At 38.8% G+C, this 19,947-nt stretch overlaps 1 protein-coding gene across 2 annotated transcripts in view; it reads left to right on the forward strand.

The window, feature by feature from the left end:
* The window catches only part of LOC117992978 (uncharacterized), an 85,883-nt gene that overhangs the window by 59,400 nt on the left and 6,536 nt on the right, over positions 1-19,947 (forward strand). The window contains exons 6-12 of one of the 2 annotated variants that reach the window (XM_034980718.2): positions 11,821-12,090; positions 12,681-12,997; positions 13,349-14,926; positions 15,575-15,791; positions 17,245-17,388; positions 17,858-18,008; positions 18,807-18,948. In XM_034980718.2, the coding sequence (XP_034836609.1) occupies positions 11,821-12,090; positions 12,681-12,997; positions 13,349-14,926; positions 15,575-15,791; positions 17,245-17,388; positions 17,858-18,008; positions 18,807-18,948 (2,819 nt within the window). The remainder of the gene's footprint in view (positions 1-11,820; positions 12,091-12,680; positions 12,998-13,348; positions 14,927-15,574; positions 15,792-17,244; positions 17,389-17,857; positions 18,009-18,806; positions 18,949-19,947) is intronic. The other variant, XM_034980720.2, reaches the window with a different exon arrangement.

Raw genomic sequence — 19,947 nt, forward strand, 5'->3', positions numbered from 1 at the left:
AGCCTAGTGGTTAAGACGTCCGGCTTCTCTTCGAGAGGTCGGGGGTTTGATCTATCAACGCACAGGTCAAACTAACTGGACAGATCGGGCTGAAATTTGCCATGCAGATAGCTATTATGAAGTAGACATCAGATAAAAAAGAATTTTAGAAAATTCAACCCCTAAGGGGGTAAAATATTTGAAATAGTTGAAGTACATTTTCTACTAGCTGATGCCCGCGCCTTCATCCGCGTGGAATTAGGTTTTTTAAGAAATCCCGTGGGAACTGTTTGATTTTCCGGGATAAAAAGTAGGCTATGTCACTCGCCACGTCTTTATCTATACCCATACAAAAAATCACGTCAAACCGTTGCGACGTGATTGAAGGACAAACTAACAAACACACTTTCACATTTATAATGAGGGTGCAGATAGTTGATAAATATTCTTTGATGTCTTCGAGTCAGCGAGTTTCATTCAAGCAAAAAGTTACGCTCCGAGGATCTGTTTACATCGTTCCCAGTTTATTTTTGCTGACGTAAAATCTTAAACCGTCTCGTAATCCAGTCTTTGCGCAAATAGCCGCGCGAAAATAACGCATAACGCAGTATATCAAGGTCACTAGTGTCTTTGCGTGAGATTTTCGCCTGTGCTTCCGCCAAAGAAATTGTTTTAAAAATAATTTTATATCGGAAAATTGACAGTTAGTTTTGATATTGTGAGCATTGAACTACTCGGGCGTTCTATTTTTCAACATATCAAAGACTCGGTATCCAGAAAGAAAGAAAAAACCTTTGCAAACGACTTCAACATATGAAAGTCATTATGTCAAGACTTATATTATGTAATAACAACGGAATAGCTCTTAGTTATAAGATGTGATGTGTGACACAGTTTGGAAAATAAACGCCCTTTCTTTCTTCCTTTCTTTCTTTCTTACTCAGGTATCCAGAAAGAACGAAAAAATCTTTGCAAACGATTGTGCTGATTATTATGTCAGTTTTAAGAAAAAGGGAGTTTTGTCCGACTTCGTTCAAGTGGACTACACAAATTTAAAACCCCTATTTTACCCCCTTAGGGGTTGAATTTTCAAAAATCCGTCCGTGGATGTCTACGTCATAATAGCCATCTGAATGCCACATTCTCATCGGTTCAGCAATTTATGCTGTGTGTTGAGAGATTAGTCACAGTCAGTCACATTTTCCTTTTATATATTTAGACTATACTTCGTCCGCATGGACTACATACATTTCAAACCCCCATTTAACCTACTTAGGGGTGGAATTTTGAAAAATCCTTTCTTAATGGATACCTACTCTTCACAAAACACACCCTTCCACGTCTAGGACTAGCTAGCGGTTTAGGCTGTGCGTTGATACATCAGTCAGTCAGTCAGGAATTATACAGATTACTAATGTGGTGTCAACTAAATGCGACAAGGGACCAATATAGTGCCCCAAATAATATACAAATATTATATAATATGGTGCTTTACGTACTGATAACATCAACAGTAGGCGCTAACAAACCTACGCAAAAACCAAAAATCGGTCAAACACTTTGCCAAAAATGTCACATACCCTATATTATCTTTTCGGAACGAGTCTATTGCTCCGATTTGAGGTTGTTCGCAGGAAAACTACAAATCTTGTTTTTTCGTCCCATTTTCCGATGTTTTTGTTGCGTAACTCTTTGATCTGGTAGTTCTGTACAGCTGACCCAATAATTGTTGAATTTATTGCTAATAAAAGCCGAGAATCCGATATTCGGTGACATTTATATGTATGTACATCTATTTCGAAGAAAAAATACCGCCGGTTACACAAGTTTTTAATAAAAGAAACTAAACCTATATTTAAAAATAGAAACTATAAAAAATTATATATAGCTGAAATTCAGCTTTATAGCTGAAATACCTCAGCCTCGCTCGAGTGGAATTACTTTTTATCCCGGAAATTAAACAGTTCCCACGGGATTTTTAAGAAAACCTAAAGCCACGCGGACGATGTCATGGGCATCATCTGGTGCTTAATAATTTTTCTATTACTTTGTATAGTAATACAAAGTAAAAGAAAAATTATTTTAACTTTGTATTACTTTACAAAGTAAAAGAAAAATTATTAAGCACCAGATGATGCCCAAGCCCATGACTTGGCTACTCTGTAGATTATTTAATACTAGATGATGCTCGCGACTTCGTCCGTGTGGATTTCGGTTTTTTGAAAATCCTGTGGGAACTCTTTGATTTTACGGGATAAAAAGCTAACTCTGTACCAATTTGGTTAAAACTGGTTGAATGGATGTGCTGTGAAAGGCTAGGAGACAGACAGACAGACACACTTTCGCATTTATAATATTAAGTATGGATAATATGGATAATAATATTATGGAATGTCTTGTAAGTTGTAAGAAATTGTCATCAGTCATAACAAATGTAGGAACCATAATAATATATTGCCGTAGTGTGCCGTATATGGTAGGTATAAATGACTAATTGAGAGTAATTAGTGTAGGAAGTAATTACATAATTATAAAACTATTCCTTCTCTGTGTTCTACGTGACAAAAACTTAACGATCACTCCATACAAGTGAAAGCCGTAAGGTCCTGGTTTCGATTCCCATTTCCCGATTGGGTCAGTTTAATTGGCATAGGTCTAGTTCGATCTGGCAGCTGGCTATGGATTTGCTATTGGTTTTTAGGGTACCGTACCTCAAAAGGAAAAACGGAACCCTCATAGGATCACTTTGTTGTCTGTCTGTCTGTCTGTCGGTCTGTCAAGAAACCTACAGGGAACTTCCCGTTGACCTAGAATCGTGAAATTTGGCAGGTAGGTAGATCTTATAGCTGACATTTGGGGAAAAATCTGAAAACAGTGAATTTGTGGTTACATAACACAAAAAAAAATTGTGGTCATGAACTAATAATTAGTATTTTCAATTTTCTAAGTAAGATAACTATATCAAGTGGGGTGGGTATCATGTGGAAGGTCTTCACCTGTGCATTCTAAAACAGATTTTTATTTATTTTTATATATCATAGTTTTTGAATTATCCTGCAAAATGTCGAAAAAATACGACTTTAGTACGGAATCCTCATTGCGCGGACCTGACTCGCACTTGCCCAGTTTTTTCTGGTCGTAACTATACAGTCAGTACTTAATTGAAGAATGTAAGTACAATAAGGAAGGCTTATCAAGTCATCATACCTATGTATATTATGAAGAACTGATATTATAACTGTGCGAATATACACAAAGTTATTTTTATTGTCTAAATTACGCTTCCTTTATTTTTGATGGCCCTAATCTAGTTCTTTCTAGATGAAAGAACTAGATTAGGGTTTAACTATAATGCTAGCAAAAACCAAGAAAGGAGATAATAATGATGATAAGGTTAGGTAGGTACTGATAAGATACCACAAAAAACGCGAAATAACTTCCTGTATTTTTTAAAGTTTGCAATGTGTTGCAAATAAAACATCTGACTGACGCTACTACTACGTTGCGTAGATAGGTGCCGCGAGTTTTGCACGCTATACATTTTTAGGTTTGAAATAATAGCTATGCTTTAACGCTCAGCCTGTACCTGGGAAAAGTACTCCCTAAAAGGACTTACTTTTATAAAGTGGAAGACAAGGAATAAGGTGGGAATGTTAATGAAATTAGTTAAATGAACATAATATTCTCTGGTAAAAAGTAAATGTTACGACCATTGCATTGGAAGAACCATGAGAAGCTCAATTTAACGTAACAGACATAATTATTACGGCAGTGTATTTAAATTTTTAATGGGTCAGAATGATATTGAAATCCGGCATGAAATGGGTCAATGCGATAATTTGGGACGACAATAAAATTTGGGTGTAAAAAAGTGATTAAATTCAATGTAATTAACTGGCAAGAAGCCATGCAAAGTCGGAGAAAATGACGTCTTTCATTTTAGAGGATAAGACTCAGGTTACGTTGTTACCACACGAGTAGATATATTGTTACTATGCTCTATCGCCGATATCAAACATTTTAAAAAGCCAAGAAAATTTTATTTTTATTTTTAAAAATTAAAAATAAAGGAGTCGTTGTATAATAACCCTAAAATGTATAATTGAAGCCATTGGAACTTATCCACATCCTAATGATCGGAATCCGCGACACCTAACTTCCTCGTTGTAATTTAGGGTTGGTCGACTGCTGATGATTAGCGAGAAACGGGTTGAGCTGAAATCTATAAAGCGAGATGACTAACAATGAGAAGTGAATATTAGTTGGGATAGTTTTGTCGCAGTGCTATGAGGAGTGTGCGAATGCGGCGGGCGAGTAATATTATTCATCCCTGCGCAAACAACGCTAGTGTTTTGACCGCCAAGAGAGCGTCGCTAAGCGAGTCATTCTTTGATAGCTCTTGTCGCTGCGACAAACTAATGGACAGAGAGTTCTTGCTGGCAGTGTGCACATCAACTGTGTGTGTCAACATCAACTGTTAATGTAGATATATATTATTTCAACAAAAGGGTGTCGCTGAATAAAAAGTTCAGCTTTATAATGCTTGCAATGTTCTGAAATAGGTCTTTGTTTAATTTCAAGAGTAAAAGCTTTTAGTCGAGACGCTTTTGACTGCTTTGACTGTGCACTGTCGGAGATGTGAAAAGCTATAGGCACTCTAGTTAGCTGCTAGGCCATTCAACATAGTCGCGATTATTTCTTTCAGTTTTTTTTTGTAGATTAGTTTTAACTTCTTACTGGTTATTATAATAGCAATTCTTTACAAATAATTTAAAACCAGAAGATCCTTAGTTTTCGTTATTTAGGTGAACAGGAATATACTGCAGTGCAATGCTATCATGGAACAACACTAGGTACTTATACTTACTATCAATTTCTATATGAATCAGTTCAGGTAAAGATTCGAAACAAAATTTAGAAAAGAACTCATAAATAAAAATCATCACATGACGTACCTATCATTTATCATTATTATCAAGTCATCGTCGCCGGCTCACTATTGAGCTGCATCATGCACGGATCTCTTCTTAGAATAAGAAGGGTTTGGCCATAGCCCACCACGCTGACCAAATGCGGATTGCCAGACTTCACACACCTTTGAGAATATTATGAGAACTCTCAGGCATGCAGGTTTCCTCACGGTGTTTTAAGTTTTTTACAAATTTATTTGTAAAAGGTTTCACAAATCCTCATTAATATTCATCAAGCTAATACCAAATGCTCTAAGGTCAGACTTCGAACTGACAAGTTGAGATGACGGTTCGAGGCGAACCTATAAACCGATATCGGTTGATAAAATCTATCGTTTGATAATAATCTATTTATGAATAATCACATGACGTCTATCGGTCGATAATCTATCTTTGTATAATCGCACAGCGGATAGTGTGTGTAGGCTGTGTTACCTGCCTTGTTATCTATTGTGTTTTTAGTCCCTCGTAATATAAATAAAATACGCATAAGCGCTTATTTGATATGACATTCTGACTGTTAAATTCGCATTTTGTGTTCGAGCCATTCGAGCCTTAATAATTTTACCTCGACCCGTCTATATACACGTTCGCTAAACTAATGCCATGGTCCCACAGCCCACTTAGATTGTAGTCTGTTCTGAAACTGACTATTGCACGTTTTACCTCAACCTTGCCTTAACGCTAGACGAATGCCATGGTCGCATCTAAGCTGCTCATTTGAGGCAACATTGACAGACAGTTCCTACGATTCTGATCTACCACAGCAATCAACCCTGATTAAAATCAGCTTGTTCGTGACCACACGGCAGCTGGAAATTTGCCAAAACGTCGGTAGAACCAAATTAAGGTGTGATTTAGATCAAAGTCTAATGTGACCTTACCTTCTGGTCTTCGATCATTAAATCGAAGGTACCTTTTTTATATACAGGAAATGCCTGACGCATACCCCTCCATCAGGGAAACGGAGGGGTTATGTGGGGCTTGCACCCACTAAAACCTATGTTTGTCCCGCGACAGGCACAGACTGGCGGTTGCGCGGGTATCACTTATTAGGTAGTATTGCACCGCGCTCGCGCCAGAAATCGAACGTACGGTCTAGTGTTTGTTGGTTATTTCCGTGTCTTTCACTTCTGAAACATTAGCGCACAGTTAACGATAACAAATTCAAAAGTTACACCAGATTCCGAGGGCCCTGTATGACACATTTTAGGTAAAACTCAGAACTGACAGTTCCTTGACCTGCTGTGTTCTTTACTTTACTTCAACGTCTTCTTCAGTCTCTTGTTTAGAATCATTTCTGAACTGCTTATATTATTTTCAGCGATCAGATTAGCTTGTCAACTAACAGATTATGAATGTGAAAGTGCGCGTCTCTGCACTCCTAGCTTTTCACGGCCCATCCGTTTAACCGATTTTGACGAAATTTGGCACATAGCTATCTTGTATCCTTTGGACTAGATATGGGACTTTTTATGACGAAAAATCAAAGAGTAAAGGTATCATCTAGTAAATAAAATAAGGTGGTTATGTTGAAGCACATAAAACACACAAAAGTCCAATTATTTTCATTAGGTACCTATTTGTTACATTATAGAGGCGGGAAAATAACAAATTATCATTCTGAGAGTACTGAGAAATAGAAGCACTGATTGATAGAGCCGTTAACGAATCAAGGCTAAAGCTATAATGTGGCGATCGTGATAAAGTTAATTATAACCATGTGTAAATTATTATAAGCGATATGATGATATAACTGCACTGCGATAATAATAAGTGATTACTGATTACTGAAATTAAACTTGAGATGTTGATCTAACAAAATCAAACCTGAATTAAAAACGTTAAGTAAAACCATCACCATCCATTAATAAATCCATACTAATATTATAAGGGCGAAAGTGTGTCTGTCTATCTGTGTGTTTGCTAGCTTTTCACGGCCCAACAGTTTTACCAATTTTGATGAAACTTGGTACTTTATGTGAGCTAGCTTACATCCCGGGGACGGACATAGGCTACTTTTTATCCCGGAGAATCAAAGAGTTCCCACGGGATATTTACACAACCTAAATCCATGCGGACGGAGTCGCGGGCATCATGACGAGCCGCATGGGCTGCAACAAGCAAGGCTGCGGCATGCAAGGGTGATATGCAGGCATGAACAGCGTCATAGTGAGAATTTTAAGGAACACGCCGTAGAAAGTTTCTCAATCAATCTAGACAACCTACAAAAGTAAACATCACTTTAAGTGCTAAGTAATATTTTATCTCTGCAAACTTAACTAAAATAAACCAACACGTTCTTACGATGTATGTGTTTAAAGTACTAAGGATAGCAAATAAGTACTATCTGTATTCAGGTCGCGCGTCTCCTAGACGCTGTTTCCTGTTGCTTATCTGCTCCCATTTCCTACATCGCCGCCTGATTGTCTGAGTTGAATCGATTATTTAGAGCATCTCCGCGTTTTCTATCCTTTCATAACGGGTATGAGGCAGGGGGACGCCCTGCACACCCGCACGTCACCGCTAAAACGTTGCAGTAGCGACAGCAACGTGACAGCAGTAGCAATGCGACAGTTCATTTGCATTTCTCTTCTTCTTCTTCTTCTTATTTTGCTTTGAGGGCACAGATATGACCAGATTTGCAACTAGCGTTGCCCCCTCAGTCCCTCTCGCTCAAGCAGATTTTCTTACTTGTGAACTTCATTCCTTCTACACTTCACGTTGTTTGCCAAATACTCACGTATAAATACATTTTGGCAAACAACAAATAGTGGCCACGGTGATAAGGACAAAACATAATCATTATGTCACGTTCTAACAAGAGCTTAAATGCATTTAGCTATCTCGCTCTAACAGTAAGTGTCACAATAGGGCTACTTCTAACAGTCCTTGTTCTGAGTTTGAGGCTATTGCTGTCTCGCTCTAGCCGCTGTTGCGTGTGACGTTTGACAGCAATGATCGCGAGATTTACGTCTGTCGCAAGCCTGTCGCGAGATACGTAACCACTCCGCGGGTTAGCGCGGGGGCTGTGTGCCCACCCACGATTGCCCTCTCGACCTTACAAGCTATTATCTAGCGTTGACGTTTTATCATCATCAACAACCCATCGCCGCTCGGCTTACTATCTAGTATCTACTGAGCACGGGTACTCAGAACCAGAGTGGTTTGATCGTAGTTTACCACGCTGGCCAAGTGCAGATTGCCAGGCTTCACACACCTTTGAGACCATTATGGAGAACTCTCAGGTATGCAATGCAGGTTTCCTCACGATGTTTTCCTTCACGGTTAAATCAATTGATTTTCATTGCTCAAAACGCACTTTACTTCGAAAAGTTAAACCCGGGATCAGACTCCGGAGTCCCCAAATAGGAGGCATTTATATTTTACTAGCTGATGCCCGCGACTTCATCCGCGTGAAATTAGGTTTTTTAAAAATCCCGTGGGAACTCTTTGATTTTCGGAGATAAAAGTAGCCTATGTCACCCATGCAAAAATCACGTCAATCCGTTGCACCGTTGCAATGTGATTAAAGGACAAACCAACAAACAAACTCACTTGCGCATTTATAATAAGGGTATACTTTTGTTGGATTCACTTCAACTGGATGTCTACTGCTAGACGTCATGGACTTCTGTAATGAGCGCCACCACTCTACCAATTACGGTTCATCATGAGATACAGCCTGCTGATGGACGGACGGACGGACGGACAGCGGAGACTCAATAAGAAATAGGATCCCAATGGGTATAAAACCGTAAAAATCCAGTATAGCTACCAATAATGGATCTAGTGAAAGAATAAAAGTTATTCAGTATAACAGAAAGACAAAATAGAAACTGTATAATCGCCAGACAAAAATAGAGTCTACCGCATAAATCTTGAGCTACCTACTAACGTTACCGTAATAAACCAAAATATAAAATATTTACATGATCCTTGATAGTTTTTCGTCTTCTGTCAACATCATCAAATTTATAGAATTTAGCAGAATTAGCTAATCGCATTGACTTATATTACTTCGTATGGACAGGGTTATTGAACAAACAAAATGGCACCGACTCATTGGTGCTTACTGCTTATGCACCAATACAACCTCAGTAACGTCTGGATTTCAAACGGGTCGTTCATTTATAGTATCTAAGAGGTGGCGCTGATTTATTTGGTGTCTAACCCGTGAAAAATTTTGTTCGCTGGACCGTATCTTGTCATTTATATAGATGGCTATAATAATCGCAAATATTAAGGCACCTAAAATAACAATTTATTTGCTCGAACTGGCGCCATCCCAGCTTCCTTAATGTCTGAAAACAAACAATTTGAATAAATTTACACATAAATAGACGTTTGCGGTTACGTAGTAGGTAGTATAAATAGATATTTAGGATATATACATAATATTATTAATAATATTTTAATATGATGTGGTTTACTATGTTTTTATTATAAGATACGGTAAAAAATTGTTATTGATTCGAATCACTTTTTCTTTTTAGCTTAAGAAATCGTCATACAGTGCCTAATCGTAAACTACTTAGATACTTAAATCATCAGCATTTGTATGGTTGTCAAATCAGTCTTCTTTTTCTTCGACTTAGACATTTTTTATTTATTTATTTATTAGGTTAACTTTCGGCTACTTACGCTAATATATTAAAAATATACTTATTTTGAACATATATCTTACTAAATGTAGTCGCCATTTACAAGTTAACACAACATTTACAAAAATATGTTACAAAATAAAAATACATTACATCAATAAGTCGATGAGGCAAAAAAGACATGAAAGAATTGTATCTAATAATATTAAAAACTACTAAGTATGGTGAGTAGAGACATAGAGTATGTCCGTAGACATACTTAGGTCTTTTGTAGGGGAATCAAACTCAAATTATTTATTCAGATTGGGTACCTGTTATTGTAATACACTTTCTGATTATTAGGTCCTACTTGCTAAATTTGCAATACAATGATGTAGAAGTGATAAATGTGATAAATATGTGTGAATGTAATATAAATAGTGGGACTTCCTTAAAGCCTCAGACCACCATCTATAGTCGCCTAATAGCCTCACACCCTCGATCGCGAAGCTTAGGCAGTTGCTTAGCATAAAAGTCAGGCCATGCCCGTTCGGTAACCTCAATCTGCACATTGTCTTGATTACGTGACTTTTGAGTCCACCAATCACAACAAAGCATTCTCCCCTGTTCCCCGCCATCATTTTACGATTTTGTTGTCATGCAAAACCTTGTATATGTCCCGCAAATTGCTAATACGCGTGGCCGCCATTTTAGTGACTCTGTACTTGAATCCAGCGGCTCCCTAGTCCCTACTACTCGTTTGATGTCGTCTGGCACCCTAGTGCCCCGGGGTCTCCCTTTTCTGGTACCCCAGGTGAACGTTATGAACTTAATACCTACATAGAGGTATTTATTACTTACCTAAGTGTATTCACACAAAAACACTTGAGATTTTAGTTTTAGTTACATAATTAATAACAGTCATGATTAAATTAATTATTCCTGATAATAACAATGAAGGTTTTTACTTATAAATATTATTACTTAGTACCTACAATCTACATACACTGATAATGCCAATTTATGTTTGTGGACGTAATATTTATATTGTCACGCACTGAATAAATGATAGCTACAAACTTTATTGTGTTTATTGTTTTAATAAAAGACACGTGGATTTATATTTTTAAAAGAGATAAACTATTTTTAAACCTAGGTACATAAGATGCTATAGGGTAACAGGTTGGAAATTGGAATCCCGGCAAACAATTTTGATTTTGAAAAGACTTCTTACTACCACGATCCACCATTGTCTCTCTGTCTATTTAGTGACGCGTCAACCAACGCTGGTGGCTACCGATTTCTGGTGCCAGCACCTTGGAACTCCAACGTCTATCAGTTCTTAAAATTATACAAGGAACTTTTTTAGGGTTCCGTACCTCAAAAGGAAAAACGGAACCCTTATAGGATCACTTTGTAGTCTGTCTGTCTGTCTGTCTGTCTGTCTGTCTGTCTGTCTGTCTGTCTGTCTGTCTGTCTGTCTGTCTGTGTGTCAAGAAACCTACAGGGTACTTCCCGTTGACCTAGAATCATGAAATTTGGCAGGTAGGTAGATCTTATAGCTGACATTTGGGAAAAAATCTGAAAACCGTGAATTTAGGGTTAGATCACACAAAAAAAATTAAATTGTGGTCATGAACTAATAATTAGTATTTTCAACTTTCGAAGTGAGTGACTATATCAAGTGGTATCAATAAGGTATCATATGAAAGGTCTTCACCTGTACATTCTAAAACAGATTTTTATTTATTTTTATGCATCATAGTTTTTGAATTATCGTGCAAAATGTCGAAAAAATACCACTGTAGTACGGAACCCTCATTGCGCGAGCCTGACTCGCACTTGGCCGGTTTTTTATCCTAGTCTCTACATAGTATAAAATAAAGTCGCTTCCCGCGTCTGTATGTATGTATGAACTATGAACGCGTAGATCTTTTAAGAGCAGATCTTTAAAGCGGTTTTGACCAATAGATAGAGTGATTCAAGAGGAAGGTTTATAAGTATAGAGTATTTCTCAAAAAATTAGAGATCCCTAGGAAAATTGAAATAATGTGAATTAGGGTGGAAAAAATCCTCTCATTTGAGAGTTTCCGATGCGTGCGCTGCCTAAATGGTCAAAGTTACACGAAAACAATGTATTACACCACATTAGTATCTATGTTGCATCCATGCGAAGCCGGGGCGGGTCGCTAGTTTATAATAAAGTAATAATATTTATCAAATTCAAAAGTAGGAAAATACCCAATTGTAACATTTTACTGACGTGGTCATTTCTATTTCTTTTTCAGACAAGTTGTATCACACATCAGAAATATTCCTGAATTAATCCTGCTCGGGAGTGATTCTCGTACTACGAGAAGATTGCCCATATTCTCCCTCATGGTGAAGCACCCAAGAGGAACCTTCCTCCACCACAACTTCGTCTGTGCCGTGCTCAACGATGTCTTTGGGATCCAGGCGAGAGGCGGCCTGAACAGCAACTTGAGCTACGGAGCTGATATTCTGGGGATTGATGAAAAGCTTCTTAAGGAGTACGAGAAACTGTTGGATGTTGAAGCGTGAGTCTTTTATTGTCTTGTCACCTAACTCAGGAGTCCGACTTCCAAAAAGAAGGTAGTTCTCAGTACGGCCCGTTTTTTTTTTTATGTATGTACATCGATTTTTTCAAGGTTTCTGGACCGATTTGTAATTTTTTTTCTGATAAGTACAAGTTAGCCCTTGACTGCAATCTCACCTGGTGGTAAGTGATGATGCAGTCTAAGATGGAAGTGGGCTAACCTGGAAGGAGTACGGCAGTTTTTATTAAACCCATACACCTTTTGTTTCTACACGGCATCGTACCGGAACGCTAATACGCCTGATATCTGGCCTACCATAAGACTATCCTATATCCTATAGACCTCATCATTGCTTTTTAGGGGTCCGTACCCGAAGGGTTCCAACGGAACTCTATTACTAAGCCTCCGCTGTCGGTCCGTCCGTCTGTCTGTCACCGGGCTGTATGTCGTGAACCGCAATAGGTAGAGAGTTGAAAGAATTAGCGAAATCGGTTCAGCTGTTCTCGAGATTTGCGATCAGCAACACATTCAGCGATTCAATTTTATATATAGAGATGACTGTCAATAAAAGGTTTTTTTTTAATTTTCAGACAAAAAGAAATAGCACGGGTTCGGAAATTGAGTGTCGTTAAGTCCCCAGAAGTACCAATCCACAATGAGCATCTCAGGCCTGGCTTCTGCAGAGTATCCCTCCCTTTCTTCATGTCAGAGAACGAGCTGGCGTTCGTCTTGGAAGCTCTCAAGATGGTGGCTACTGAAGGCTGGAAGATTCTGCCGCAGTATGTCGTCAACTCGCAAACAGGCCAATGGAGACACCACGCGTGCTCTGTTCTTAGAGATAAGAAATCGTTGTTTTCTTTGAGATTCAATGACGGACAGATAACCTCTCATGAGAGGCGAATATCGGGTAAGAAAATATAAATAATTTTTAAATACATAATCAAAAATTGCGGAACCGGCAATGATAAAGAGGGCGTGGAATTTCCAAAAATCTTGAAACACTTCTTTCTTTATTTTTAGTCGATTCATCGATAAAATAGCTTGGAAAACGACGGCATTCATATAAATTTTCATCCCTTAAGAATTTAACCCCTTTGGGTGGAATTTCTAAAAAATCTATCAAAGTGAGTGCCTACGTCATACAAGCAACCTACTTTCCAGCAGTTTGGGGCTTGGGCTTTGCGTTGATAGATCTGTCGGTCAGGAAAAGTCTTTTATATAGACGTATGACTAATAAAAATTATTCAATTGTTTACAGGTCCAGGAATATTTCCACACACATACACAGAATGTTTGCAAACAGCTAGGAATTTGTTTAATAGAGCCAGAAAATTGGCAATGAAATGTTCAACAGTTGAACCTGAATTCGGTTTCAATCCAAAAATAGATTATTTGAGATGGTTTATGTTGCCAAAGGAAGCACACGACCTACTGTTGGGCAAATCTGCTAATGTCAAACACATCGTACCATTCGATCCGTCCGGCTACACAGGAGCAAGAAAAAGTCTCAATCACGTATCTAGGTCTTCCAATACCTCATCTCCTATATTAGGATGTTCCGCAAGACATTTTAGTCTCTCTGCTATCGATGATTGTCACTTATTCAGATTGAATCAAAGACAAAAATTCTATTCAAGGGAATCTAGTTTGAAAGAAACTGGGAAAGAAGAGGCTGTCTCGCTCTCACCACGCCCAGTGCAATTTGCAGTAGGAGAGTCCGTGTCTCCTTTACGTATAGTTCCTCAAAATACAAAACTTGCACTAACAAGGTCGAGGTGCTATTCTATAGGATCAGATTTACCACAGGTACCGCTGAGTGCGCAAGCTAAAATGAATCTTGGACTTAAGGAAGCGAGCCCGAATACGACTGAGAAGGGTAGCAGTTTTTGCCATTGTGGCAGTCAAACTGACCTGCCATCGTTGGATGATGTTTTAATATCACCCACCAAAAAATACCCGTACAGTACACAGAGCAGCACATCGGTCTCTGATTGCAGCCAAGTGGGTCGCACGTCACCAACGGCCTCGATCACTTCGCACACTTCAGAAGACCTTCAAGCCTACGTCAAAGAGATGACAAAAGAAATAGCAACGGAGATTAAATCAGAAATACGTGAAGTGATCTCCCAAGTGGATGATATTTTAGAGAATTCCGATTCTCTTGAACAAGCCAATTTAAGCATGACGTCGATTTCTAGTCAGGTGAGTGATAGAAATTCTGTGTCAGTCATAGATGTCGCAGAATATTTAATGGGCATGTCCAAAGAAATGGCTTCGGAGGTTAAACATGAAATCCGAGAGATGGTAAACAGGGTCGATGAAATGATTTCTCCTGAACTCACAGGGGCGGGTTCGAGACGAGGTTCTCCTCCACAACCTATAAGAAAAAGAATGGGGTCCGGTCCTGAATTAGGTTTGGACTTGAATAAGTCGAATACTGCACAGAGTTTAAAGAAATGCCCGACTAGTCCAATCCTCCAATCGCAGTACGATGAGGAGGAAAATCGTGTCTATAAGAGATCTCCAAGTACACTCTCGCCCAAATCAACACAATGTACTCCTTTACATGAAGCCTCTGGAACTAACAGTATCTCGTTTAACTCCAGTGAAACATCTACACCAGACACAATTATTCAAGTGGTGACCACCAACCAAAACTCTCCCGTCCTTCCTAAATCTCTAAGTTCAAACAAATTGTCTGATGACGAAGTTGGTTGTACAGATGTGATTTGTAGACATTGTTGTATTAAGAAACCGTGGTGCCAAAATACTTCAGTCAGCTCTCAAGACAGTGGGATCAATATGAATTTTACTGATGAGTCTTATATAGATTATGGTGAGCATTTTTAATTTCTTATAGAAGATATAACAAAAAATATTTTTTTATTAATCTGGTATAAGCGTCAATTAGAAATGCAGGATTATTATTTAAATAATTTTAACGAATTATCAAGACCTATGTGAGGAACACAGGTTCAACGCCTACATCCGAGAGTTTTAATCGAGAAAAAAAACCAGTGATAAAACAAATTATTTAATTAGAGCACGATTGCTATTGTAACATCTAATTATCCAGTTCACGATCTCAACACTCAGGGCACCTATTCAATAACAATCCGTTCCAAATCTCAGAGGGATACTAAAAAACCTTTAAAATACCCGTATTTATATACAAATTCACTCCAGATACCTTTTTCGAAACCGATTGTGATCGAATGAGTGAAATATCGATTTTATTAAACTACCTGCATATATCGATTTTATTAAACTACCTGCATTAGATAAATTAGTAATTTTACATTATTTCTGACAATTCAAATCAATTTATAAAGATAACCCTACAGTTTTATGGACGTTAAGTTTTCTTTTACACAATATCAAACTTAAAGTAATGAAATTATTGTTCAAGCGTACAATTGTCCCTAAAAATCAAAAAAGTTTTATTTATTCGTTTTTCTTTCTCCATTCTACCAAACAATTACAGTAAAATGGCGAACTTCTTCAGATCCAACGACGAACAAAGTTCGGAAACTGCAAGGCAGGCTCCGAATGTGCCCAAGGCACGACAAGAGCGAGGTTCCGGACATCATCGAAGGTGTCCCCGTCTGTTCCGCTGATCAGACGCGGTCGTACAAGACGTTCAGCGAAACTGATCCCGGGAGAGTCGTGTTTCAGATACAAGATGATGAGAGACAGAATCGGTACGTGGTTTTGAAAGTAAGATGTTATTATGCCTATTTCTTAACGTTTTGGTTGTGGTAGTTATCGTTGATACTTGCTAGTAATCAGTGAGTTAAATTAGTACTCTAAAGTAGTAGAGTTTAGAGTAATTTTGAGGAAATTTGTGGAAAGTAATGTCTATTTTAGCGTTTAAACTATCGTGAGTGGTTCCATTATATATAATATCTGTGCCGGCTTTACTCACGTGTATAGTCGACGTTAGCCAGTCTCCCACGCGTCGCGGTTATGACTCAGTCACAACCGCGATGCGTGCGCGAACTGACTCCGTTGAAAAAGGACCCCGGATGGGTTCGAAACTAGTCGGGCTAACGTCGACTGTTAAGTCGACTTTACGAGAGTAAAGCCGGGACAGATATTATATATAATGAAAGTAAAGTCCTTAAGGTCAGTTACAGTGCTCCACCGACCGTCAGTGCGTACCGTCGGTGCTGATGATGCGCAATGACCGACCGTTGTTTGTATCATTCAGTGCTCTGCGTACCAGTAAACTGACCGGACGTGTACAGTCGCTTTCAGTATCGATAAGGTTCATGTTTTTCGTAGCGACAAAGTCGTGGCGTAGACGTATGGACGCGTTTACAAATAGTTTAATTGCTGCATATTATCTTCGTAGACGTCGACGAAACAGAACACGTAGATACAACGTACACCCGATCGTCGCCCAAAGAGCCTTTAGCCTGGCATCACGGTCTTTATATAACTTGTGGCCTAAATCCCAGAGTGGTTCACGAAGACGAACTTCGGTGATCAAGCGTTCAGTATCATCAGTTCAGTATATCTGTTCATATTTGTTTTTACGAAGTCACTGGTGTTTTGACAACAATAATACATGCATGCGTGCGGTCGGTGCACCGGTCTGTACAGCACTGAACGCGTTCATTTGTTTACATAGCGCGTCAGTCGACCGACGGTACGCTGCGCATGCGCACGCGCTCGACCGACGGTCCTCGTACGCAGTGCGTAGCAAAATACGCGTGCGTACGGTCGGTCTAGCACTGTACGGTTTATGAATTTTCATACATATGACAAGCGCGACTGACGTACGCACTGACGGTCGGTGGAGCACTGTAACTGACCTAAGAAGTTTACACGATCGAAATCGAAATCTTGGAAATTAATTTGATTCAAATGATCCATTAATCCTTTGAGTTGTCCTGGCGGCGGCGCAAGACCGTGGCGTGTGGAAGTCCCAACAAGAGATCTATGTCCAGCAGTGGACGTTTATCAGTTGATAATGATGATGATCCATACATAGCGTAAAATTTGAATAATAAAATACGTATTTTAGATACACCTCATTCAAATCAGCCTATCAATTTGAGCGATACAATGCCACAAACAGACATAGAAGTCGCAGGCTTATAACCACAACTTATAACAACAACACCAAAGAATATTTTCTTTCAATTGCAGAAACACTTCTTCAGCAATGGATTCGAAGAGATCGAGCAGGTCATCCAATGCATCGTCGAGTTGTTCTGACCGAAGCTCCAGGTCGAGTGGATATGGCACTGATGGACCGAGGACTTCTAATGATGAACAGTTTTACGATCGAAGGTGAGGAGAGAACTGACTAGTTTGTTTGTAATTTTGAGGCCGATTTGGTAAAAAAAAAAACCAGCCAAGTGCGAGTTAGACGCGCGCACTCAGGTTTTGTTTTCGACATTTTGCAACAAACTTTTATGCTTAAAAATAAATAAAAATCTGTTTCAGAATATACATATAAAGCCCTTTTATTATCACATTTTAATTTTTTTTGTGTGATGTAACCACAAATTCACGGTTTTCGGATTTAATCCTTTACTTGTACTATAAAACCTACTAACCTACCAAATTTCATGATTCTAGGTCAACGGAAAGTACCCTATAGGTTTTCTTGACTAACACGACAGACGAACAGACAGACAACGAAGTGATCCTATAAGGGTTTCTTTTTTCCTTTTGAGGTACGGAACCCTAAAAAGGTTCCAGCTTAGTATTAACGTTGATGCCATAATATAATATAACATTCTGGTTTCATTGTCAGTGAGTCGGAATGCCGCTTCAAGGCCGACTGCTGCTGGGAGGAGCGGGACGACAGCAGCGCCTGCAGCGACACTTCGCTTACGGACTTCACCTTCGACGACGAGGGCAAGTGGCATTGCCCGCCTAAAGACGTCTGGAAGGCTACTGTTGAGGTAATATTACTGAAACTGTCGATTTCAATCCAAGGCCTGGCTGGATTATGAGATCTGAATTATTGTTTCTTTGAGAACGAACGTTGAACGTTGAACGAGAACGTTGTTAGTTCATTAATAGGTCGTAGGCTTTAGTAGGCTGTCGATTTAACTAGAAACTAAGTATGTATAGAGGTTAGTCAAAGTCTATAATTCCATGCAACTACCCTATTGAATCATTTCATAAATTGATCTATTCCGATACAGAAACACCATTATTACGTACCTACTTATCAGACTATTTTTTGCGCAGTTTGAGAAGGCAAATGTCGTACTTATTTCGAATTATGCCATCAATCGTCTATTCTAATCCTTTTATGTATTACCACTGCGGATATGCAAGAAACGTAAAGAATTAGCTGCGTACATTATGAGTAATACTTTGAATTAAACCAATGCATTGAATTAGTGTTTACTTAACTAAATGTACTTACCTACTTACCTAATGGCGAAGTTTGTTAAAAATTTTATTATGTTAAAATTAAGTTTACACGTGACTGAAGTCTTTTAAGAGAATAAAATCTAAGTAGAATAATTGATTGTATCGATATTTTAGTCTTTAGGTTTTTAAAAATCCCTTGGGAACTCTTTGATTTTCCGGGATAAAAGTAGCCTATGTCACTCTCCAGGTCTTAAACTATACCCATGCAAAAATCACCTCGATCCGTTGCTCCGTTGCGGCGTGATTGAACGACAAACCAACAAACCAACAAACAAACACACTTTTGCATTTATAATAGGGGTAGTGATTAATTTCAGGCCATTCACGAGTACAACATGGTCAGACCTGGCGATAAGGTTCTAGTCTGCCTGTCCGGTAGTCGCGACTCCATAGCGCTGCTTCACACCATGCATCAATACCAGTTCTACGCGAGGTCTAAGGGGACACACTTCAGTATTGGTAAGGAGCCCTGACTTCTTAGACAATCTTCTGACACCTTTGACAATCTTAAAAATGATAGAATTTACAGTGCGACAAGCAAGGCGATAAGGCTCTCTTGATGCTCTCTTGGCACTTGAATGACATTGACAGTGGGGCCCTGTTGGATAACAAAGACTATTCAAACAAGAACAAAGGGGACACTGAGGAAGTTTCAGGGACAGCTTCAATAAAATTTTCATAGATCTCTCTTGAATATTTCGCATAGGTCGCCACGAAGAGGAAAAATAACAATATCTTTATGATCTATGCTTTAATGTTTAGGTCGTGTCAATCAATGACATAGATGAAGAGTAAGAGCTAGCGTGCACTGCAATTTTCCTTAAGTTTCTTCCCCACAAAATGTGTGAACTATAATAGTAGTAATTAATTAATTTAATATCAGATTTAAATTTAAAATTTAAAGCATATATGATATAGATATAGGTATTATTCCTCGTCTTTAGTGGTGATAATGTATTCAGCGCCATCTATGAAAGTTAGCGTTGCCTGGAAACCTTCTCCTTGACGGCAATGTTAGTTCCGATTTTCGCCACGCGCCAAGATAGCCTTGTTGCGACAAGTAGGATGTATTTCAGAGTGCTTTGATATAATGTTCGTTTCCTTCGTCCTAATTTATAGCCGGTGAGCATAGGAGGTGGCGTAGTACTTTTGCAAAAAAATATTGGCATGCTGTATCTGTCCCAGTGGTCCCAATAGAAAGTGGTGACGTCGACCTTCTATTCGAGGTCGGGGAGACCAAACACACATAGAGCCCATTCATTTTTAAAGGAGCCGGTTAACCTCATAGTGTTGATACTTTTGAATTCACGCGCCACGACTTAATCCTATTGCCAGTGGCGAATTTGCCCTTAGGCCCGGTAGGCCCGGGCCAGATATAATTACGATATTAGCCAATCGTGACAAAAATCACTTTTTTGTACTTAAAAACAAAAAAAATTGCTCCTGCTGTGCTCGCGC

Source organism: Maniola hyperantus, chromosome 22 (assembly GCF_902806685.2).
Source record: "Maniola hyperantus chromosome 22, iAphHyp1.2, whole genome shotgun sequence".
In the NCBI taxonomy this organism is placed as follows: domain Eukaryota; kingdom Metazoa; phylum Arthropoda; class Insecta; order Lepidoptera; family Nymphalidae; genus Maniola; species Maniola hyperantus.